Source organism: Ctenopharyngodon idella, chromosome 15, assembly GCF_019924925.1.
Source record: "Ctenopharyngodon idella isolate HZGC_01 chromosome 15, HZGC01, whole genome shotgun sequence".
Classification (NCBI taxonomy): domain Eukaryota; kingdom Metazoa; phylum Chordata; class Actinopteri; order Cypriniformes; family Xenocyprididae; genus Ctenopharyngodon; species Ctenopharyngodon idella.
Window position 1 is genome coordinate 25,088,502 of NC_067234.1, and position 20,752 is coordinate 25,109,253.

A 20,752-nucleotide genomic window follows, 5' to 3' on the forward strand; every position below is an offset into this window, starting at 1 on the left:
TATATTGTCCTAGATTTTTTTTTTAACACTTCACATAAATAAATACATAAAATAATAAAATAAAAGTCACACTGTCCTGAATGACTGAAAATTAATAATGACAGATAAAGGCACAGCACATTGTCATTGCTCTGTCATTCCTAGCAGTTTAATCCCAGTCATTCCGCCTGGTTTGATGTGGCAAATTCCTCTGTGTGCTGGAATGTGGAGCTTTAGCTGTTTATTCCACTGAGGGCTTAAATTGTTGTCTCACCTGCTCACCTGTAAAGGGACACAGATTTCCCAGACAGCCTGCTGTCTTTATGGCACCATAAACCCCTAAACCGCAAAGCACATTTGACATGGGAAATCACTTATCAGTTATTTCCTTTCACACTAGCAGATCCATCCTGTAGGCTGAATGTGCTAATGAGTGAACTTATACAAAGGAAGGATTAGAGGCTGGAGTGAAGGGTTCTCACGGTGAGATGGGCAATCAGGAGAGGTTAAAGAAATAGCCAAAGAGGAGATTTTGTCAAGATAATTAACCAATGCGTAAACATTGTCATGATGACCCAGAAGACTTAATGTAATATGCGGTTCATAAATAAAAGCAACCTGTTTAAGGAATATGATTAAAGAGATATCTAGCCTAGCCTACTAAATCCTTGCTTTGTTTTTGCACAGTGCAAAACCTTTATAACAGGGCCATCTTGTGGTAAGCAACAAAACTGCAGACAAGACGTCCTGTTCTCAAACATTTTGTTAGTCCTACCTTTGAGAAATGTTTCTCATCAAAATATGATAAACGACAGAGGTACAATCACATTATAACTATACTTTTTGTATCAGAGGCTAACAATTCATTTACACAATTCATATAGCCTACTCTTTATATATGGTTTTAAATATATATATATATATATATATATAAAATAAAATGCTGTCACTGCTAAACATGAGGCTAAAAAGTTGCTAATTATCGTTGTCCAACTGGTCAATTACTGCACTCAAATATGTAGTCGTTATTTAGTAAAAATTGTGTACGTTGTAGAACAAAACGTGAAAGTTAAACACGTAGCCCACCTTTGATTTATTCATAATTCAAAAAACGCCTTTTTAAAACCCACAGGAAATTCTTGAGGGAAACTGAACGCTCAGAAATGTTCATCAGAGCGACAAGAACGATAATCTGGTGCTCAGCAATACTGTAAAATATAGCTAATATCAAACAGTGACATCAGTGGCCTACGTTTAATGAACAGTTAAAAAAAAATCCTAGCTTCTGCATTTACTTGTGTCACACGTAGGCTACACGTTCCCCCGGGTGCGCGCGCACACAGTGAATCTGATGACTCATCCGTTTGGAAATGGTGGAAGTGATTGTTTACTGAGGCTGTCCCATAGCTGTCATTATAGCCTATATTGCAAGAAAAGACAAAGGGCAAAATAATGACTTATTCAGCTTAGCATGTTATTGTCTGTAGGCTACATAAGAAAGTTTATCTTTTGCTACCATGAAATTGAATGTTTCAAGATTTCTACAGCTATCTTTATCCATACAATTGTTCAGAAAATGTAACAATTATAGACTCTGAAATTCATTATTTATATTGTACAGTGCTTATATACATGTTTAACAAACAATTTAAAAAAATGCTAGGAGCCTGTTGAGATCTGACTGGCCAAAAGCATTAACTCCCAAAAAAATGAGACAGTCAGAAAAATGTAACATACCACTCAGGCTGTGCCTGATAAGTTTGATTAACAGAAAATGCAAGTTATCATTTTAAACAGCTTATAAGGCAGTCAATCCCTCTCAGACAAACCCAGCCTACATGTTTAATACAACTTAAACTGCACAACAACTTAAACATTTCATTTTACATCCAGTACAAGCACATGTGCTTCATCAGAGAGAGAGATAGGACCCTTTATTAAACTGATTAGTCTGATTTAATATGTCAAATAAAAGCAGCATTAGATTTGCCCTGTTTACTAAATGTATGGCAACTAATATGAAGTATTCTGCATAGTATAAATAATTATTTTTGCATAAATTAATAGAACTCACAGAATTATTGCATTCCATTTTGTTAATCAGCATACACACAGTCACATTTCACAATTTTCACATTTCTGTCATTATTAGCTACTCAGCCTCATGTCGTTCCAAACCCGTAAGACCTTTGTTCATCTTCGGAACACAAATTAAGATATTTTTGATGAAATCCAAGGTTTTTTTTAATGCCCCATAGAAAGCAACGCAATTACCGTCATTCAAGGTCCAAAAAAGTAGTAAAGACGTCGTTAAAATAGTCCACGTGACTACAGTGGTTTAACCTTAATGTTATGAAGTGACGAGAATACTTTTTGTGCGCAAAAACGAAACAAAAATAACTTTATTCAACAATTTCTTCTCTACCCTGTCAGTCTCATACGCAGTTGACGCAGTGAACACAGTACAGTGCTTCCGTGTTTATGTCCAAACGCCGGCTCAGTATTGGCCAATGCTGTTTACATGAGCAGTACGATGTATACGTGTGATGCTGACACAAGAGCCGGCCAATAATGAGCCGGCGTTTGGACGTAAACACAGAAGCGCTGCAATCACTGCGTCAACTGCGTATGAGACTGACAGGGTAGAGAAGAAATTGTTGAATAAAACCGTTATATTTGTTTTGTTTTTGCGCACAAAAAGTATTCTCGTCGCTTCATAACATTAAAGGATTAGTTCACTTCAGAATTAAAATTTCCTGATAATTTACTCACCCCCATGTTATCCAAGATGTTTATGTCTTTCTTTCTTCAGTCAAAAAGAAATTAAGGTTTTTGAGGAAAACATTTCAGGATTTTTCTCCATACAGTGGACTTCAACAGTTACCAACGGGTTGAAGGTCCAAACTGCAGTTTCAATGCAGCTTCAAAGGGCTCTACACGATCCCAGCCGAGGAATAAGGGTCTTATCTAGTGAAACGATTGGTCATTTTCTTAAAAAAAAAAAAAATTGAGATACTTTTTAACCACAAATGGTCGTCTTGCACTGCTCTGCGATGCGCCACGCATTATGTAATCACGTTGGAAAGGTCACGAGTGACATAGGCGAAAGTATCCACCCAATGTCTACAAAGCGAACCTGCAAAGACTAAGCCAAATGCCCTTTACAAAAAAAATGGTAAAACAACAATGTCGGACCATTTTGAAGTTGGAGAAGAAAATCAAATGGAGTTTTCCGTTTTACCTTCAAGCCGTTGTACCCCAGTGAAGTCCACTATATGGAGAAAAATGTTTTCCTCAAAAACCTTAATGTCTTTTTGACTGAAGAAAGAAAGATATAAACATCTTGGATGACATGGGGGTGAGTAAATTACCAGGAAATTTTAATTCTGAAGTGAACTAATCCTTTAAGGTTAAACCACTGTAGTCACATGGACTATTTTAATTATGTTTTTACTACTTTTCTGGACCTTAATTTGTGTTCCAAAGATGGAAGAAGGTCGCACGGGTTTGGAATGACATGAGGGTGAGTAATTAATGACAGAAATTTCATTTTTGGGTAAAATAACCCTTTAAGAGCAGCCTTGTAATTGCTTGGTATCAACCACCCTCAGTCAATTTGGCTTTTGCATAAACATCGCTAGAATATCGCATTTGGTCTTAGCAACAGATGTCCCCTAAGCTTCACCAAATCTCATTATGTCACTACATTGTTTTTTTGGTTAGAGAAGATCAAAGAAAATCAATTAAAGCTCCCCCATGCCAACAGTAACATATGTGTGAAAACACAAAATGTGAAACCTCTGTTAAAAAACAAAAAACAAACAAACGTGGTCTCGTCTTTTGGTATGGGATGCAAATGGGACCACTCTGTGGCCAAAACAGAGCAAGTGTGACAGGGTTAGACATTGGGAAAGAAACACACTTTCACTGACTACCTGTTCCTCAGCTGCCATTTAATTAGCGCTGTTGTTTCTGCTGCGCTGGGCAGAGTCGGATTAGACAGACGACAATAAATCCTATTAAAGTAGTCTTTGTAAGCTGCAGTGAAACACACATGCTCGTATTGTCCTTTGTGTCTCTCGCATGCAACTTGTCATGTGTCTTTCCTTCTTCGTCAGTTTTAACATCCTTCCTTGTGCCTCTCAGATTTTGGGCTTGTCCACTTGTCTGTTGGCCTTGCGAAATATTGACTTGACCTCCTCCGTCACCATGTCTTGCCAGTTATCTCTAAAAGATGAAAATTGATGTAGAAAGTTATAAATGATGACGACAGACAGCACTAAAGATTCACTTTAGGACGTTGTAAGTGATGCACTTCACAACAACTGTAAAAATACACAGCATGCATGAATCAACGGACAAGCAATTAGTCCAGCACAATCAATGAACACCATCATCACGGCACAAACCCACCAGAAGTCAACCTAACCACATGACAAATACAGCACAGCATGCAAGGTACTACCTCCTTGCAATTGGCTACGGGTTCATGCCTTTTTCTCAGCTTTCCTTCTCCTGTAAGCCTCAATGTCCTCAGGTCTCAAACCATGGTTGTCTTCCCTGATGCATAAATCCAATTATCCAATCCGTAAATAGTATCCCATTCATAAGTACAAAGAGAATTATTCTAAAGAACAGAAATTAATCTGAAAGTACAGTAATTTATTTGGAAAGAGTAAAATAAAGTGCAGTATAATGAAAAGGCCGCACTGCTTTACATAAATGTATATATGTTTACAATATTTTAAATGCTAAGTTTATTTAAAATATTGTAAAAATGTTTATATGAAAAAAATAAATGGTTGTATATTATTAAAATCTTACCCTGGTTTGATCTCTGGTGGTTTTGGCAAAGGATTAGTAAAATTAGATTTTCCAACAAGCCAGTATGTCTCTTCAATGCCTTTCCCCTAAAAAAAAAATAATAATATTAATAAAATTCATTTAAAAATTTAAAAGTTTGGGGGCAGTTAAATGTTCTTGAAAGCAATTAAAAATATTAATTAATTAACATTTATGTAACATTTATATAACATTTAAATATTAATATTAATTAACATTTTCAATTTAAAATTTAGAATTTTCAGCACCATTACTCCAGTCTTCAGTGTCACATGATCCTTCAGAAATCATTCTAATATGCTGATCTGGTGCTCAAGAAACATTTTTTATTATTATCATCATCAATTTTGAAAACAGTAAAAAATGCATTTATTTGAAATAAAAATATTTTGTTAGATTAAAAATGTCTTTACTGTCACTTTTGATCAATATAATGCATCCTTGCTGAATAAAAGTATTAATTTCTTTAAAAGAAAATCGTACTGACCCCATACTTAAGAACAGTAGTGTATGTCCAAAAATGTTTTTGTTCAAATATAATTTAATTAATTATGAATATTAAAAGAAAGCGTTTGGTTAAGTACCTTCAGCTCAGTCTTTCCTCGAACTTCTATTTTGTAGCCATCGTTCAGTGAGTGGAGAATCTTCACTGTACTAATGTTCACATGAATTCTGTAAGCTGATGGAAATAATGTTTATTAACAGATCTTCTCATGACAGTACAAGGTTAGTATATCACATCTGCAAAGAAAAAAATCTGAATGGAACATACGCAACCCTGTAGATTCCATACGAGAGGCGGTGTTGACTGTGTCTCCAAAAAGGCAGTATCTAGGCATAGTTAGACCCACGACTCCAGCAACACATGGCCCTGGATAGAAAAGAAACACGATAAGATAAAGGATGCGATATTGTGAGGGACAGAACTACATATTTGGACAATGAAATATAATCTGTCAAAAAGATTACATGAGCATTACAAGAGCTTTTTCATAACATTACCACTAATCGGATGAAAACAGCTGGAGATTTAGAGGTTAACCTGAATGAATGCCGATCCGTATCCTGACCGGAACTTCTGGCATGTGCCGCATCTTGAAGGAGCCTACGGAGCTGAGAATGTTCAGGGACATGTTGGCGATCTCGGCTGCGTGCTTGTTGCCGTTCCTCTTTGGCAGCCCGGAGGCCACCATGTAGGCATCTCCAATGGTTTCAACCTGTGATAAAGAAGAGTTAAATGGCTTTTCATAGAAATCGATTGCTGCTCTGCATGATGACCTGGACATACAAGCCAGTTTTTATTTCAGTTTTAGTTATTTTAGTACATCAAGTTAAAGTTTTTTATATTTAATTTAATTTCAGTTAACATTTATTTTATTTTGAGCAACAAAAATGATGTTAGTTTTAGTTTCAGTTATGCTGAGTACACACTTTGTACGGCATTTTCAAAGTCGTCTGATCACTGTTCTTACATTATACAACTGTCTGGGGTACCATTTAGTCAAAGGTGTAAAGTTCCTGTACTTGAGTATTTTTTTGGCTACTCTGTAGTAGTATCAAAGATATTATCAATTTACTCTTTACTCCACTACATTTGTACTGAGCAATGCAATTACCCATTACATTTTGCATGGCACCTAACTTTTTCTGCAGCAGTTTATTTCTGCTACAATAGATGGCAATATTGCCATCTACAGGGCACTGCAAGTACTACATCTTGCGTGTTTTGCCCTTACTCATCCAAACTTGTCAACAAGGCTACTTGCGTGAAAGCAAGTACATTAGCAAGTAGTCGTAAATCGGTAGTGTTTTATATATGAGATGAGGACATGACTGTAGCCGCCGATGAGACCGAAACGGCACATCCAGTGCATAAAGGCTTTGATTTTTAATTTTACTTAAAGGGATAGTTCACCCAAAAATAAAAAAATTCTATCATCATTTACTCACCCTCAGTGAGGGTGAGTAAATCAATATCCTTCAAAAATCTCTCCAAAATAATAGATAAATAAAATAATGTTAAAGGGATAGTTCAGGGGATAGGGATTGTTCCAAACCTGTATGAATTTCTTTGTTCTGCTGAACACAAAGGAAGATATTTTGAAAAAAGTTTGTAACCAGGCCGCTTTGGGGCACCACTGACTTCCACTGTAGGAAAAAAAAATACTATGGAAGTCAATGGTGCCCCAGAATTGTTCAGTTTCCCACATTCTTCAAAATATCTTCCTCTATGTTCAAAAGAACAAAGAAATTTATACAGGTTTGGAACAACCTGAGGGTGAGTAAATGATGACAGAAGTTTCATTTTTGGGTGAACTATCCCTTTAACATTATTTTATTTATCTATTATATTGGAGAGATTTTTGAAGGATATTGATTTACTTAAGCTCTTTTTGAGCACTTGAGCTTAACTGAGACTTGATTGTCTATAGATGCTTAAGAGTTAAGTGTTTGGTTTTATATTGATTATAGAAAATAAATATGATTGCTCTTCTCACAAATCAACCTTTTCTTGTGTTTCACTGGCAAGTTTTGAGGACTAGTGCGTCTTTGAACCTATATTCAATATGAGTAAAATACTTAAGTACTGTTAAAATCAGATACTCTAACCCCCGGTTTCACAGACAAGGCTTAAGCTAGTCCTGGACTAAAATGCATGTTTGAGCTGTTTTAACTGAAAACAACTTATACTGACATATCTTAAAATATGTCAGTGCCATTGTTTTGTCACAAGATGTACACCAGTAATGTTTTTTTTCTAGTGTACGTTTATAAAAGATACTTAAATATCCTAATTGAACTAAGGCCTAATCCTGGCTTAGGCTAAGCCCTGTCTGTGAAACCGGGCCTAAGACTTTTACTCAAGTTGTTTTGTAATTGATGACTTGTAACTTGTCATTTTCACTGTAAGGTATCTGTACGTTTACCCAAGTATGGTTTTCTGGTACAATTTACACCTCTGCATTTAGTTGCTGTTGTGTTGATACAACGTAACAACATAAGATCACGAGTGAGAGAGGAGTTCCCGCACAAGACTTTCTTCTTGATAAAATGATGCATGCAAGAAGCCTGTGATCCAAGCTGTCTGTGCGCCGATTTGCAGCGAAAAAGAAAAAAGGAGAATATGAAGGAGAGAATGGTTGCTTGCAGAAGCCATGCTTGCTGATGTTCTGTTGCAGGTCTATGACTCCTCCCCTGAACTTTCCCTTCCCTTTGCGTCTTTGTTCATACACACTATACGATCGTCACTCATGTGATTTCGGGTATTTGTCGGCAATTTCCACAAAACTGTAATAACATTGTAATAACAATGTAATAATAATAACCCTGATCCAAGCTTACCTTGTAGACATCGTGGCTGCCCAGCACAGCATCAAATAGGCTGTAAAGGTCATTGAGCAGGTCTACAACCTCAATTGGATCACTAAGGGATGAGATGGTAGTGAAGCCTACAATGTCACTGAAGTAGATGGTGACTTGATCAAAGTACTCTGGCTCCACAGAGGCACCGGTTTTCAGAGCTTCTGCCACAGAACTGAATGAAAATTGAAAAGAAGTTTAATCTAACATAGAAACAATGTTGATCGAGGAACATGTCTTACTTGAGAAATATCAAATGAAGTATGTGAGGAGTGTGCTGGTGTATGAAAACACTCACGGAGGAAGCATCTCAGCCAGAAGCTTCTCTGTCCTCTGTTTCTCTACCTCCAGCTCTTCTGTTCTTTCCCTGATCAGGTCCTCCAGGTTAGACGAGTACTGCTCCAGCATACGCAACATGGAGTCGATAATATTGGTCTTTTTGCCCTTGTTGATGAGCTTGAACTGAGAACAGAAAATAAAAAAGCGTTATGAGTGAATATTTGTGAGTGAAAAAAGCATTAGATCATTAAAGTAATATAGTTGTCTTTTAGACCTGGCAAGAAACTTTAATTAAAGTGTATTCATTTGTAATACTCATGAAATTTGGAAACAGTGCTATCCAGTGAGATGCATGTTGTCATATTAGAAATAAAATATACCATTCAAATGTTTGGGGTTTGAAAGATTTTTTCAAAATGTTTTTGAAAGAAGTCTCTTATGCTAAATATACAAAAATACAGTAAAAACACCAATGTTTTAAAAATATTATTATTATTTAAAGGAATAGTTCACTTTCAAATAAAAATGTCCTAATAATTTACTCACCCCCATGTCATCCAAGATGTCCATGTCCTTCTTTCTTCAGTCGAAAAGAAATTTAGGTTTTTAATGAAAACATTCCAGGATTATTCTCCTTGTAGTGGACTTCAATGGTCTCCAAACGGTTGAAGGTCAAAATTACAGTTTCAGTGCAGCTTCAAAGGGCTTTAAACGATACCAGACAAGGAATAAGGGTCTTATCTAGAGAAACGATCGGTCATTTTCTAAAAAAAAATCAAAATGTATATGCTTTATAGGCACAAATCATCGCATCACAAGTGCTTCCACCAGAACGTGATTCCGTATTCTTCAAAAAGCTTACGCTAAATGTCCTATGCCTTCCCTATTCAACTTACGGAAAAAACAGAACTGGCACCGCGTTCGTTTTGTAAGTAGAATAGGGAAGGCGTAGGACATACAGCGTAAGCTTTTTGAAGAATACGAAAGTACAGTTTTGGCGGAAGCACTTGGAAGGCAATCATTTGTTTATATAAAGCATATACATTTACATTTTTTTTCCAAAAATGACCAATCGTTTCGCTAGATAAGACCCTTATTCCTCATCTGGTATCGTTTAAAGCCCTTTGAAGCCGCACTGAAACTGTAATTTTGACCTTCAACCGTTTGAAGACCATTGAAGTCCACTATATGGAAAACAATCCTGAAATGTTTTCATCAAAAACCTTAATTTCTTTTCGACTGAAGAAAGAAGGACATGGACATCTTGGATGACATGGGGGTGAGTAAATTATCAGGAAATTTTTATTTGAAAGTGGACTAATCTTTTAATTATTAACTGTTCTGTTTTAAAATTCCTGTGATGGCAAAGCTGAACTTTGAGCATCATTACTCCAGTCTTCAGTGTCACATGATCCTTCAGAAATTATTGTAATATGCTGATTTGGTGCTGAAGACACATTTCTTATTATGCTGCTTAATGTTTTTGTGGAAACCCGTGAAACATTTTTTCAGGATTTTTTGATGAATAGTTCACAAGAACTGCATTTATTTGAAATAGAAATCTTTTGTAGTCAAAAGCTCACCTGATCAAATATCTGATCAAAAGGAGGCCTTCTATCAGGCTGTTCACTCCAACACTGCTTCATTAACTGGATGCATTCCAGTGGAGCTTGATCTGGAGCTACAGTGGGCCTGCACATAGGAGGAGGTTTCTTCACCTTCCTTATTATCTCTGTTGATACAATAAACATGTCACTGTCCTGTTATCACAGCCTGTTTACCGGTTCATCAAACTAATACTGTAAAAACAACTAGATTAAGTACAATTAATTTACAACCAACCTTCAGGAGACAAGCCGAGCATACAGTACGGCGCTCCTCTGACAACTACTTCTTGAAGTATAATCGCAAAGCTGTACACATCTCCTTTAAAAGTTCCTTTCCGTGGACTTTCAGGATCTCTGAGAAGTTCAGGAGCTGTCCAAAATTGATCTGAAAGACAATGAATTGCTTTATTATGTCTTTTTTTCAATATCAGAGAATTAGATGGAATAAAAGCGAGATTTGCATTGTAAATAAACAAGATTTTTAAAATAAATACCCATACCCTCTGGAGGTGGGGTCTCCTTTGGAGCTTTCTGGGTCTCAAGAATCTCATTGTAACCATAATCAGTGATCTTTAAGACAAAACGTCCATCAACTACGCAATTATGAGACTTCAGGCGCCCGTGAGGAAATTCCCTGTGGTGAAGATATTTCATGCCCTATTGGATGGGTAACGCAAACCATCAGATTATAATGCCGACAAAGACAGATATTATATAGGAAGTGCAGAATGGATTTGAAAATGATCTGGAGATTATTAGAAGTTCACAATAATATTCATCATATCATTCAAAAGTACCTTGATGAGATCCAGCAATAAGGAGGATTTAAACATCCAGTCCAGTTTGACATCTTCATTTCGAAGGAGGTCATGTAGACTCCCCCGAGAACAGTGTTCAGTGACGATGGCAAACATATCACAATCAGTGAAAAACCCCAAAAACGGATTGACATTTTCATTCCGTAGGTCCTTCATCTGGGAATTATAAATATGATAGGAACTGTCTCTCAAAGAACAAGCTCATACCAAACTGTTTGTTTTAAATTAAAGGTTTAGAGCGAATACCTTGGTGAAAATCTTAGTGGTGCTCTGTTTAACCTCCTTGAAATGTCCCTCCTTAAACTTTTTTAGCCACACCCAGTCGCCCTGCAAAGATCAAAATGACTCACATTAAAATTTGGCAGACAGTTTTATCCAATGCGACTTACATTTCATTTAAAGAGATAGTTCACCAAAAAAATAAAAATTCTGTCATTATTTACTCACCCTCAAGTTGTTATAAACCTGTATGAGTTTCTTTGTTCTGTTGAACACAATAAAAGATATTTTAATTTGAAGATTGGGGAATCCAAATCGTTGCTGGTCCACATTGACTTCCATAGTATGAAACAAAACAAAACATGGAAGTCAATGTGGACCAGAAACTGTTACCAACAAAAATATCTAAAAATATCTTCATTTGTGTTTAACAGAACGAAGAAATTAATACAACTTGAGGGGGAGTAAATGATGACAGAATTTTTTATTTTTGGGTGAACTATCCCTTTAAGGTGCTTAACATACATTAACATTTTATCATTTCCTTCTTTCCCTGGTAATTGAACCCTTGACCTTCGCATTGCTAGCACCAATCTCTACTGTTTGAGCTGAAAGTTGAAAAGACATGGTATGTTCAATAAATAAAATAAAATGACACATAAAGTCACCTCATAGACAGCCACGTTTGAATTTTCATGTGTTGCCGTTGCCATGCTATTCACAGAGCGGGACAGATCACCTGTGCTCTTCTCCTCAATGTAACTTTTTGAATCCTCAAGATCCTCAAGGGTGATTTTCTGTGAGCAAAGAGTACATATTAAATATAGAAAATATAATATAACATTTTCAACAAAAAAAAGAGCTTAATGTTTATGGAAATCAGCTGGTAAGATGACGCATACCCTCCTGCTCAGCTGCGGGTTGATGAAGGTCAGGTCCTCAAGCGTAAGCAGGATTCTGTTGGGCCCTTTAATCAGCTGGATTTGTTGGATTCGCCTCCTACAAAGATCAGACAAGATCAGGCACAACTTCTTGTACCTTGTATATATTCATAAAATTAAATAAATCATAGGTTATATCAAAATCACAGCAAAATTACCTTATGAAGAGAGTTAGGCCAATACAACCAAGCACTATAATGAAGACAATCACAAACGCTATGATGACGTATATTATTTCCACACCTAAAACACAAAAGAATGAATTAGCTGACAAACACATAGCATATAAGTTACAAATATATACTGTATAAAACGATATGCATCAGTTAACAGTGGTCATATAAAAACAACAATGTCATTGATTGCAAGTAAAAAGGAGAATTCTTAATTATTCCTTAAAATTATTTGGCTTTGAATAATAATTATAGTAATAATAATAACATTGATCATTTAATAAACAATACTGAGCATAAAAATACCAGTTTGCTGTTTAAAACACTTGAATATAGCTGCTAATTTAATTTAAAAAAATTAAAAATAATTTAATTTCTTAAAATAATTTGACTTTGAATAATAACAACAATGTTTAATATCGATAATTCGCAAAAAAACAATATTTTTAGCATAAAATACTAAATATTTCTTAGAATTATTTGACTTCGAATAATAATAATAATTAGTTTTTAATGTTGATCATTTACCAAATATATTGAGCATAAAAATTACAATTTGCTTAAAAAGCCTTATACACAACTGCTAATGTAACTATGACAACATATACAAGCTGAGAGAAAAGCGTGTGACTTTTAAGCTGAAATAATTAGACCATTAAAAATCAAATATCTGTTTTTCATTATACAAAACTGTGCAAAATGTATTAGATTTTGTGTGTGTCTGTTGTACCTCCTGTGCAGATGGCATTGGGGTCAAACCAGCAGCTGGAGTCTGACGGTGGAGGTGAACCTGCTGGGAAATGAATGGACTTGCCGGCAAACAACACCATGTCCAAAGTCAGGTCTACTTGAAAACAGCGATACAGTTGAGTTCCCCAGCCATCAGTGTCCAAGATCACGTAGTTGGTCTGCCCGTTCCCTTGGGAGTCTGTGCGGATATTCTGATTGAACCCGGAAAATGTGACGTTCCTCATGAAGAAGGCCAGGTTGGACCCGGAGAACCACTTACCTGCTCTTCTGGCATTGTGCATGGACTTAGCAAAGAGGTACAAACTGTTGTAGATTGTACCAAAGAGCGGAGAAACCTGAAATGTAGCAGAATGTTTTAATCAAAGGTTTTATATGAGTGTACAAATAAGATTCATAAATGTGTCAAAGTGCACCATCCACACCTGGTCTGGCTCTTGTGACACTATCAGTTCTCCAAGTCGTTTGGCCATATTGAACGCTTCGCTGAATGACATCAGTTCAGACTCCACAGTGATGGTGAGCACAGCGTCATAGGCTTTGCGCAGTTTGGTGTTGTTTTGCAGTGGGAAGTAGGTTGTGTTGGTGTAGGGTAGGCTGTACAGGAGCGTGTCGTACGGTATAAACACATATCGACCATTTGTCAATCCCATGTCATAGGCCTTCATCAGGAAAGAAGTTTGTTGCTCTCCTCCAATGAGCGCTGAATGCATGCACATAATGATAACTGAAACACACATGAAAATTGAATAAATTCATGTAGAATTTTAAAAGCAATTAGGATTTATATACAGTCTAAACAGTAGGTTGTATCTTAATATAAAAATACTTTATTTTAAATTCAAAAAGGGTCATGATCAGAAACTTGTAGTGTGACAATTGAAGACAAACCTTCAGTCAGTGTGCACTGGAAAATTTTACATACATTCATTTCACATAAATATCTTTAATTGAGTGAGAAATGTAGTGTATGCATTTACACAGGTATACATAAATGCAGGTTTTTATTGTTTGTTTTGTTTTTTTGTTAAAGATAAACCTCCTTCTGACCATTCTATCAAAAGAAAGTGAAAGTGATGAGAGATGAATAAACTTTATGTTTTCAGCTGGTTAAACTTAGAAATGAAAGTTCACCTGCTGCCTTAAAACTAAACATAAGTTAACTCAACTTGAAGATAACCTTTGTTTCAACTTACAAATAGTCAAGACAATGCATTACTTTAAGTTTAATTTTTAAATTAAAGTAATGTGTTGTCTTGACTATTTTTGAGTTGAAACAAAGGTTATCTTCAAGTTGAGTTAACTCACAGTTTTAAGGCAGCTGGTGAACTTTCATTTCTAAGTTTAACCAGCTGAAAATGCTTTACAGTGATAGGGAACACCGGGGCAAGTTGTCACAGGAGCTGTATTTCATTACCTATAGGATTTTAAGTGAAAAGTCCAATTACAACTATGCTTGTTTTTTTGTAAGCAGTGATTTGTATGTTGGTTTCAAACACAGTTCTTTCTTTTAATTTAAAATAATTTTTGCTCCAATTACGTATACAAATGCTTAAACCACACTGACACACATTCAAGCAAAGTTATCATTTTAAAAGAATTATATATATATATATATACTGTATACTGTATATAATTATATATACAGTGCTGGTAGTAACAGATTACATGTAATCTGGATTACGTAATCAGATTCCAAAAAATAAGTACTTGTAATTAGATTACATTACATTTTAAAATACTCGTAATCAGACTACAGTTACTTTTTTATTGATTAAATGATTACGTTATTCTCACAATGGCATTAAATTATTCATATTTCATTGATTCTCCCTACTATTTCTGAAAAAAAAGCTTACTGCTTATACGCGTTCAGAATGTCTTCCATGTTTGTGGAATTACACAGACCGGCCACTAGTCACGAGCTGATCACTGTAAACTGAGACCCACACAGCGTTTGATCACTAGATACAGAAATCATTAATCAACATTACATATCTAGTCAGCTCCTGATGAACACATTCTTATTATTGAATTATCACTTAGTGAGTCATTTGACCATGTATTACTGTCTCTGGAAGGCTTTTGTCTTTCAAACATATTAAATTGTAAATTCATGACATTTCATATTTACATGCAATGCAGGGGTTCCCCAACTTTTTTGTCAGCTGAATGTCTTTGACCTAATATATTTACTTGAAGTACTCACTGAGATTTTAAGTTAATGTTAGGTCAATAATAAAATTAAGTCAATAATAATAAAAATAATAGGTAAATAATAAAAATAATGGTCACATGACATGCAAATATTTAATCTTTTTTTAGTATTTTAGCATTTTATTTTGATTGTTTTTATTTTTAAATTATTTAATTTTAAAGTTTTATGATTAAATTAATAGCTTTTTTTTTTTATTAAACTCACAACCCCCCTGCAGTTTCATCACGAACCCCAGTGTGGGAAACCCTGACGTAATATTTAATGCACTTCACGTTGTTGATAGCAAAGAATGAAATATATTTTCTTTCTCTTTGTATTTTTATATCAATATGGTAGAAGATTATCCTATTCAAATCAATGTGATAACCAAGTTAGATCAAAAGTAATTTAAAAGTAATCAAAAAGTAGTCAGATTGCATTACCTTAAATAAGTAATGTAATGGATTACTACAATTTTTGTCATGTAATTTGGAAACAGTAACTGATTACAATTTGTAAGTAATCTACCCAGCACTATATATATATATATACAGTCAAACCAAAATTTATTCAGACACCTTGAACTTTTCATTCATTATTACAGTTTATTCACTATAGTTTAAAAAAATGGCAATAAAATATGACAAGGTCTCAGAGTTAACACTTAAGCAAAACATGGTCACGTCAAAGTGTCTGAATAATTTTTGGTTCCAAATTTTTATCAATTTTATTGGTAGTCCACTGTATGAAGAATTTTTGGGTATAATATTTCACAGTTTACTTTATTTTGCTATCCTCACTTACATAAATGAACTATAGTGTCCTGCACCCACTAGTAAAAAAAACATATAAAAAAATTATATCTAGTGTCTGAATAATTTTTGGTTTGACTGTATATATATATAATAACAATATTATATAATAACAATGTATATAATGACAAGGAAGAGTTGTCATGTTTTAAATGTTACATGTATCCTTTTTATTAATCACAATATTTATTGGTTAAAACAATGGTTTGTAAAAACAATGTTATATTACTGTTTTAGTGCTTAAAATTGTCATCTTAAAAAGTCTTTAAGGTTTATGTCTACACAAACACAAAAAAACTTGAGAAATCAGTGTAAAAATTGTGGAAAAATAGCCTTGTCCTCTCCTCCCTTAAAATGAATGTTTATGCTGACACTGCAAATCTGTGTGTCCAAAACACTTTACCTTTTATCTCCCCTGCGTTTTGAATGCTCATCAACGTGTTCTCCAACGTAGTGTCATTATTCCCCATGGACGCAACGATGCCAACAGGAAGGCCCTGGTTTCTGAGAGCACTAGCCAATTTGGCAGCCGTGTCGATCCATATATCCTCATTAGAAGACACGATGGCTATGTTAGCCCAGCTGAAATACCTAAGCACGTTGAAAAGCACCCGCGTCGGAGATGGTAAAGTTCGGGCAAATGTTGGGTAGCCCTGGACCCGGTCTAACTCATAGTTAATGCACGCCCATGAAAATATAGACTTGTCCCAATTCTTGCCCATGAGAGAAGCGGCATTGCAGTATCCTGGATTTGTAGGGCCTACAAATACATCAGCAACGTTTTCATATTGTACAAACGAGGTCAACGCTTTTGATGTCTCGCAAGCTTCTTGAAGGATGACAAAGTCCATTGTACAGCCCAGGTCTAAACTAAAATCCTCATTTATGCGGCCAACAGCCAGTCTGGACGCAATGGCAGGAAGTGCTTTTGAGTAATAAGGGTCACAGTTCCAAGGCCCCAAGACTCCTACTTTGAAAATCAGGCATTGGACACAGCATGGGAATGTCAACACACCAAGAATGATCCATAGTGTAATGCTGTAAAATGGAAGCGTCGAGAGGCTCCTGAGGATGGGGCAGCAGGGGTAACTGGATAACTCCCATAAAGCACCTCCAAATGGGAGGTGAATATGTCGCATTGTCCTCCTTTAGAAGCCGTTATGAGAGCTGGACGTCACAAAGAGACACCTGGAAAACAGCAGATTACATATGAACTGAAGTCATGACACACTTTCAGCATAATTTATAAGGCCAAACATTCAATTATATATATATATATATATATAGAGAGAGAGAGAGACAGAGATAGATAGATAGATAGATAGAGACTTATCTGTTATATAGCTAGGCAGTATGTTTTCTACACAATGTAAACATTTCAATTCACTAAAATTGAAAACTTGAGTTAAAGTTTTTCAAATAAAATCAAAGCCAAATTTGCTACCTGAAGTGACCTGAAGTTAATTTGTCCACTTTAAATGCAATTAAGTCACTGATGAAGAAAATCGAGTTGAAACTCTAAACGTTTAGAACATAGTAGTATAGAATGTTTTCGACAAATTTTCGACAAGGAATGTTGATCTGGCATAAAAACATGTTTTACATAGTTATCTTCGGTTATTATTTTATTGTTTTTTTTTTGTTTTTTTTTGTTTTGTTTTTTGTCTAGCTTCATACACTAGAAATGCAAAAAATAAAATTGAATTGCAAATTTATCCGTACTTATATTTATGCAAGTGTACAAACTGACACATTACTAAATAAAACATAATTTAGAAATTGAACTTACCATTATTCATATGGGCCTCTTGATGCACGAAAACATTTCCATAAAGTTTTACCTTTCTCTTCCAGTGGTTTCTTTCATAAGGTAGATTTATATCCTTCATAGAGTTACACGGTCATCTTTTACCAAGGTTTTCCAGCATCAGTCGTTCCGTGGGCATAAATAAATGTGAGTAGGTCTCAGCTCACAAACAACAGTTTGATGAGGCTCGTCAGTGGCGTTGGGAGATTCAACTTAAGCACCCTGGAGAGCTACTTAATGCCTGCAGTCATCAATAAAGGTGTTCTTCTGCACCTTCACAATTCACACCTAACTTTCAGTAACATTTTCCAACTTCACTGTTATTGCTGTACAAAAAATCTCGATGGTGTTGTCGATTTGGGCTAAATTATTTACCTTAGCTTCGTTATATCGCAGGTTACTGGAATCCTTGACGATTTTAAAAAACAACAAATACATTTTATAGTATAAAATAAAATAAAAAGCGATAAACGTTTCAAATAAATCTCCTTGAAAATATCAAGAGGCCTAGATGTTTCTCTATTCAATGAAAGTCCTTTGAAAGTGACCCGCGGATGAATCTAATCCATACTTGGTCAGGGACAAAATAAGAGGATTGCAGACATACGTTAACGCTTCAGACCCACCTTTACTGACTGAGCTTGCCATGAAATCAATTAGTTACTTTTTAAAACAAATTGAGGCCAAATAAAATATTGTTCATGCACATTATTACAGTCATCACAAGCATTAAAGACGTTAAAGACATTAAGATGCGCCAATAAGAATAATTATATGCACTGAACCAATCATGTAACGCCATACTGCTGTGATTTTCAACATCATAAATTTTGTTTTATATTCATTTTTTTTTTAAATGTTGGTGATAGAAGGAAGACATAGTTTAAAAACTAATGTAAGTGTAAAGATTTTTGAAATTATGTGAATAACAACAAAAAGCAATACTAATTGTATAGGCCTAATTCAAAACTATGTAAAATGTGTTCAAATACGTTTTCAAAAATGTTTTATTATTAAAAACATGTCTATTATTATTAATGAATACCATAACTATGAATAAGTTTGCTTAGGGTTACTCTTTTGACCTGAACTCAGCACTTGTTGAGAGTCTAAATGGGTCCTCTCCATTTTTTTGTGGTCACATGACGACAATGATTGGCTTGATTTTGCAGACAAAAGCTTCAAATATTTATAAAGCTTTATTGCTCATTTTTTAAAGAAACAAACATAAAACTTTATGCCAAACTACTATTTCTTTGTTCAAGAATTACAATTTCCAGACAATTAAAGCTACACAAACACACCAAAATAACTTTTGATTCAAGAAGAAAAAAACAAGGTTTTAAATAGTATTTTATTTACGTTTTAAGCTCTCGTCTTTTATATTTAAGGCTGAGCAAGCAGCCCTTTTCCACCTCGCCATGGAGACCCCGTAGCACATGAGCGTTTATGCAGTGTAATTAAGCATTTGTTTGGTGTAGTTGTGATAGGCCCACTTCAATTGAATTTGCACAAGGTGTATTGGGTATAATTAAAGTTAACGAAGGGCGCTCCCTTGGACGATCCCTAGAGTTCTCTTACATTTGCCTGCGTCAGTTAAACCTTGTGTTTTGAGAACACGTCTGAGGTCTCTCTGAGCTCATTTAGACTATTAGCACAGTGTTTATAGTTTACAAAGATATACGAGCTCAGGTAAAGATAAACATTTACGGAACAAAAGCTGTTTTACTGTTCTTCATTGTTTCACATAGGAGAAACATTTGCTGTGCAACGTTGCATTAAGTCTTGACTTTCTGATTGATCATGTGACTTTTGGGATTTCTGATTTGCTTGAGGAGCTTAATACACCTGGGCATCGATGTAGGCCTGTGTACGTTTGCCTTCGGGTTACTGTAGAGATTTTCTGGTGATTTGTGCAGTGAGAATGAGAGAGGGAAAGGGAGGAGGGCGAGAGAGATGTGCTGACCCATATCCAATAAGCCTCTGAGCTTCTTAAAAGTTGCACCTTGACACCTCTGCCCTACAACTAGAAACAGAGGATGCAAACTCAGCAACCACAACCCAAAGCACTCACAGGTAATAATACAGCAATCTGCAGCACGTCTCTGAAGGAAACAAACCAAAGGGTCTTGGCCTTTAAAACATTACTGTTTGTATTGATATATCTGTATAGATTTTAATAGGGCTGGCTAGGTTGACATAATTAATTACCTAACCACTGTTGAAGATGCATTTCACATACTACTTTCTAATATTTGTGTTACAATATATAATATTTGTGAATATAACTAAAATTACTGTTTTTCTTTCATTGAAATGAGGGCTTCTCAAAGACAATAGTTTTTGTTTTATTGTACTGCCATCTAGTGGATGAAAAAAAATTACCTAGATTACAGCTTGATTGTAAGTTCATGTTTTATAAAACTTTACTACAGTTCCTGTTCTTGTATAATCACTGTTGTCCTCTTCATTTCCTTCCTCTTGCGCTCCTTCTCTTTAATCTTTAGTTTCACTTCTTCTTCATAATTTTGTTTAGAAACTCTGCAAAGAGCAGAAAAAAAAAACCCCATAAGAAGCTTTGTTAAGAATTCCAACAAGTAAATAGATGTTTTCGTGACCTAAATCCACATGAACAAGCATCAAGCTTTTTTATTCCTTAAATTCAAAACATTACATAGGTTTCAAAAGTGGGTTTTCACAGCAATGCCATAACCATTTTTGGTTCTCCAAAGAAACTTTCAGTAAACAGTTCCTAAAAAGAACATTTTAATAATCTAAAGAACTTTTTGTGCAATGGAAAGGTTCCACAGATGTGAAAAGTTCTTCATGGAACCATCAATGCTGATAAAGAAGGATTAGTTCACTTTCAAATGAAAATGACCCCAAGCTTTACTCACCCTCAAGCCATCCTAGGTGTATATGACTTTCTTCTTTCTGATGAACACAATCGGAGTTGTATTAATAAATATCC

At 35.2% G+C, this 20,752-nt stretch overlaps 1 protein-coding gene across 1 annotated transcript; it reads right to left on the reverse strand.

Annotated features, from left to right (window-relative positions):
- Positions 1-4,042: 4,042 nt before the first annotated feature.
- On the reverse strand, positions 4,043-18,486 carry gucy2f (guanylate cyclase 2F, retinal). The gene is made up of 18 exons (XM_051862240.1): positions 16,378-18,486; positions 13,391-13,692; positions 12,949-13,303; positions 12,204-12,288; positions 12,007-12,103; positions 11,773-11,901; positions 11,132-11,212; positions 10,865-11,041; positions 10,568-10,724; positions 10,303-10,452; positions 10,044-10,192; positions 8,480-8,643; positions 8,164-8,356; positions 5,864-6,038; positions 5,594-5,692; positions 5,406-5,500; positions 4,804-4,889; positions 4,043-4,206 (listed from the first exon to the last, which is right to left on the reverse strand). The coding sequence occupies exons 1-18, from the start codon at positions 17,111-17,113 to the stop codon at positions 4,122-4,124; spliced, it is 3,315 nt and encodes a 1,104-aa protein (XP_051718200.1). The 5' UTR covers positions 17,114-18,486; the 3' UTR covers positions 4,043-4,121.
- Positions 18,487-20,752: the final 2,266 nt, after the last annotated feature.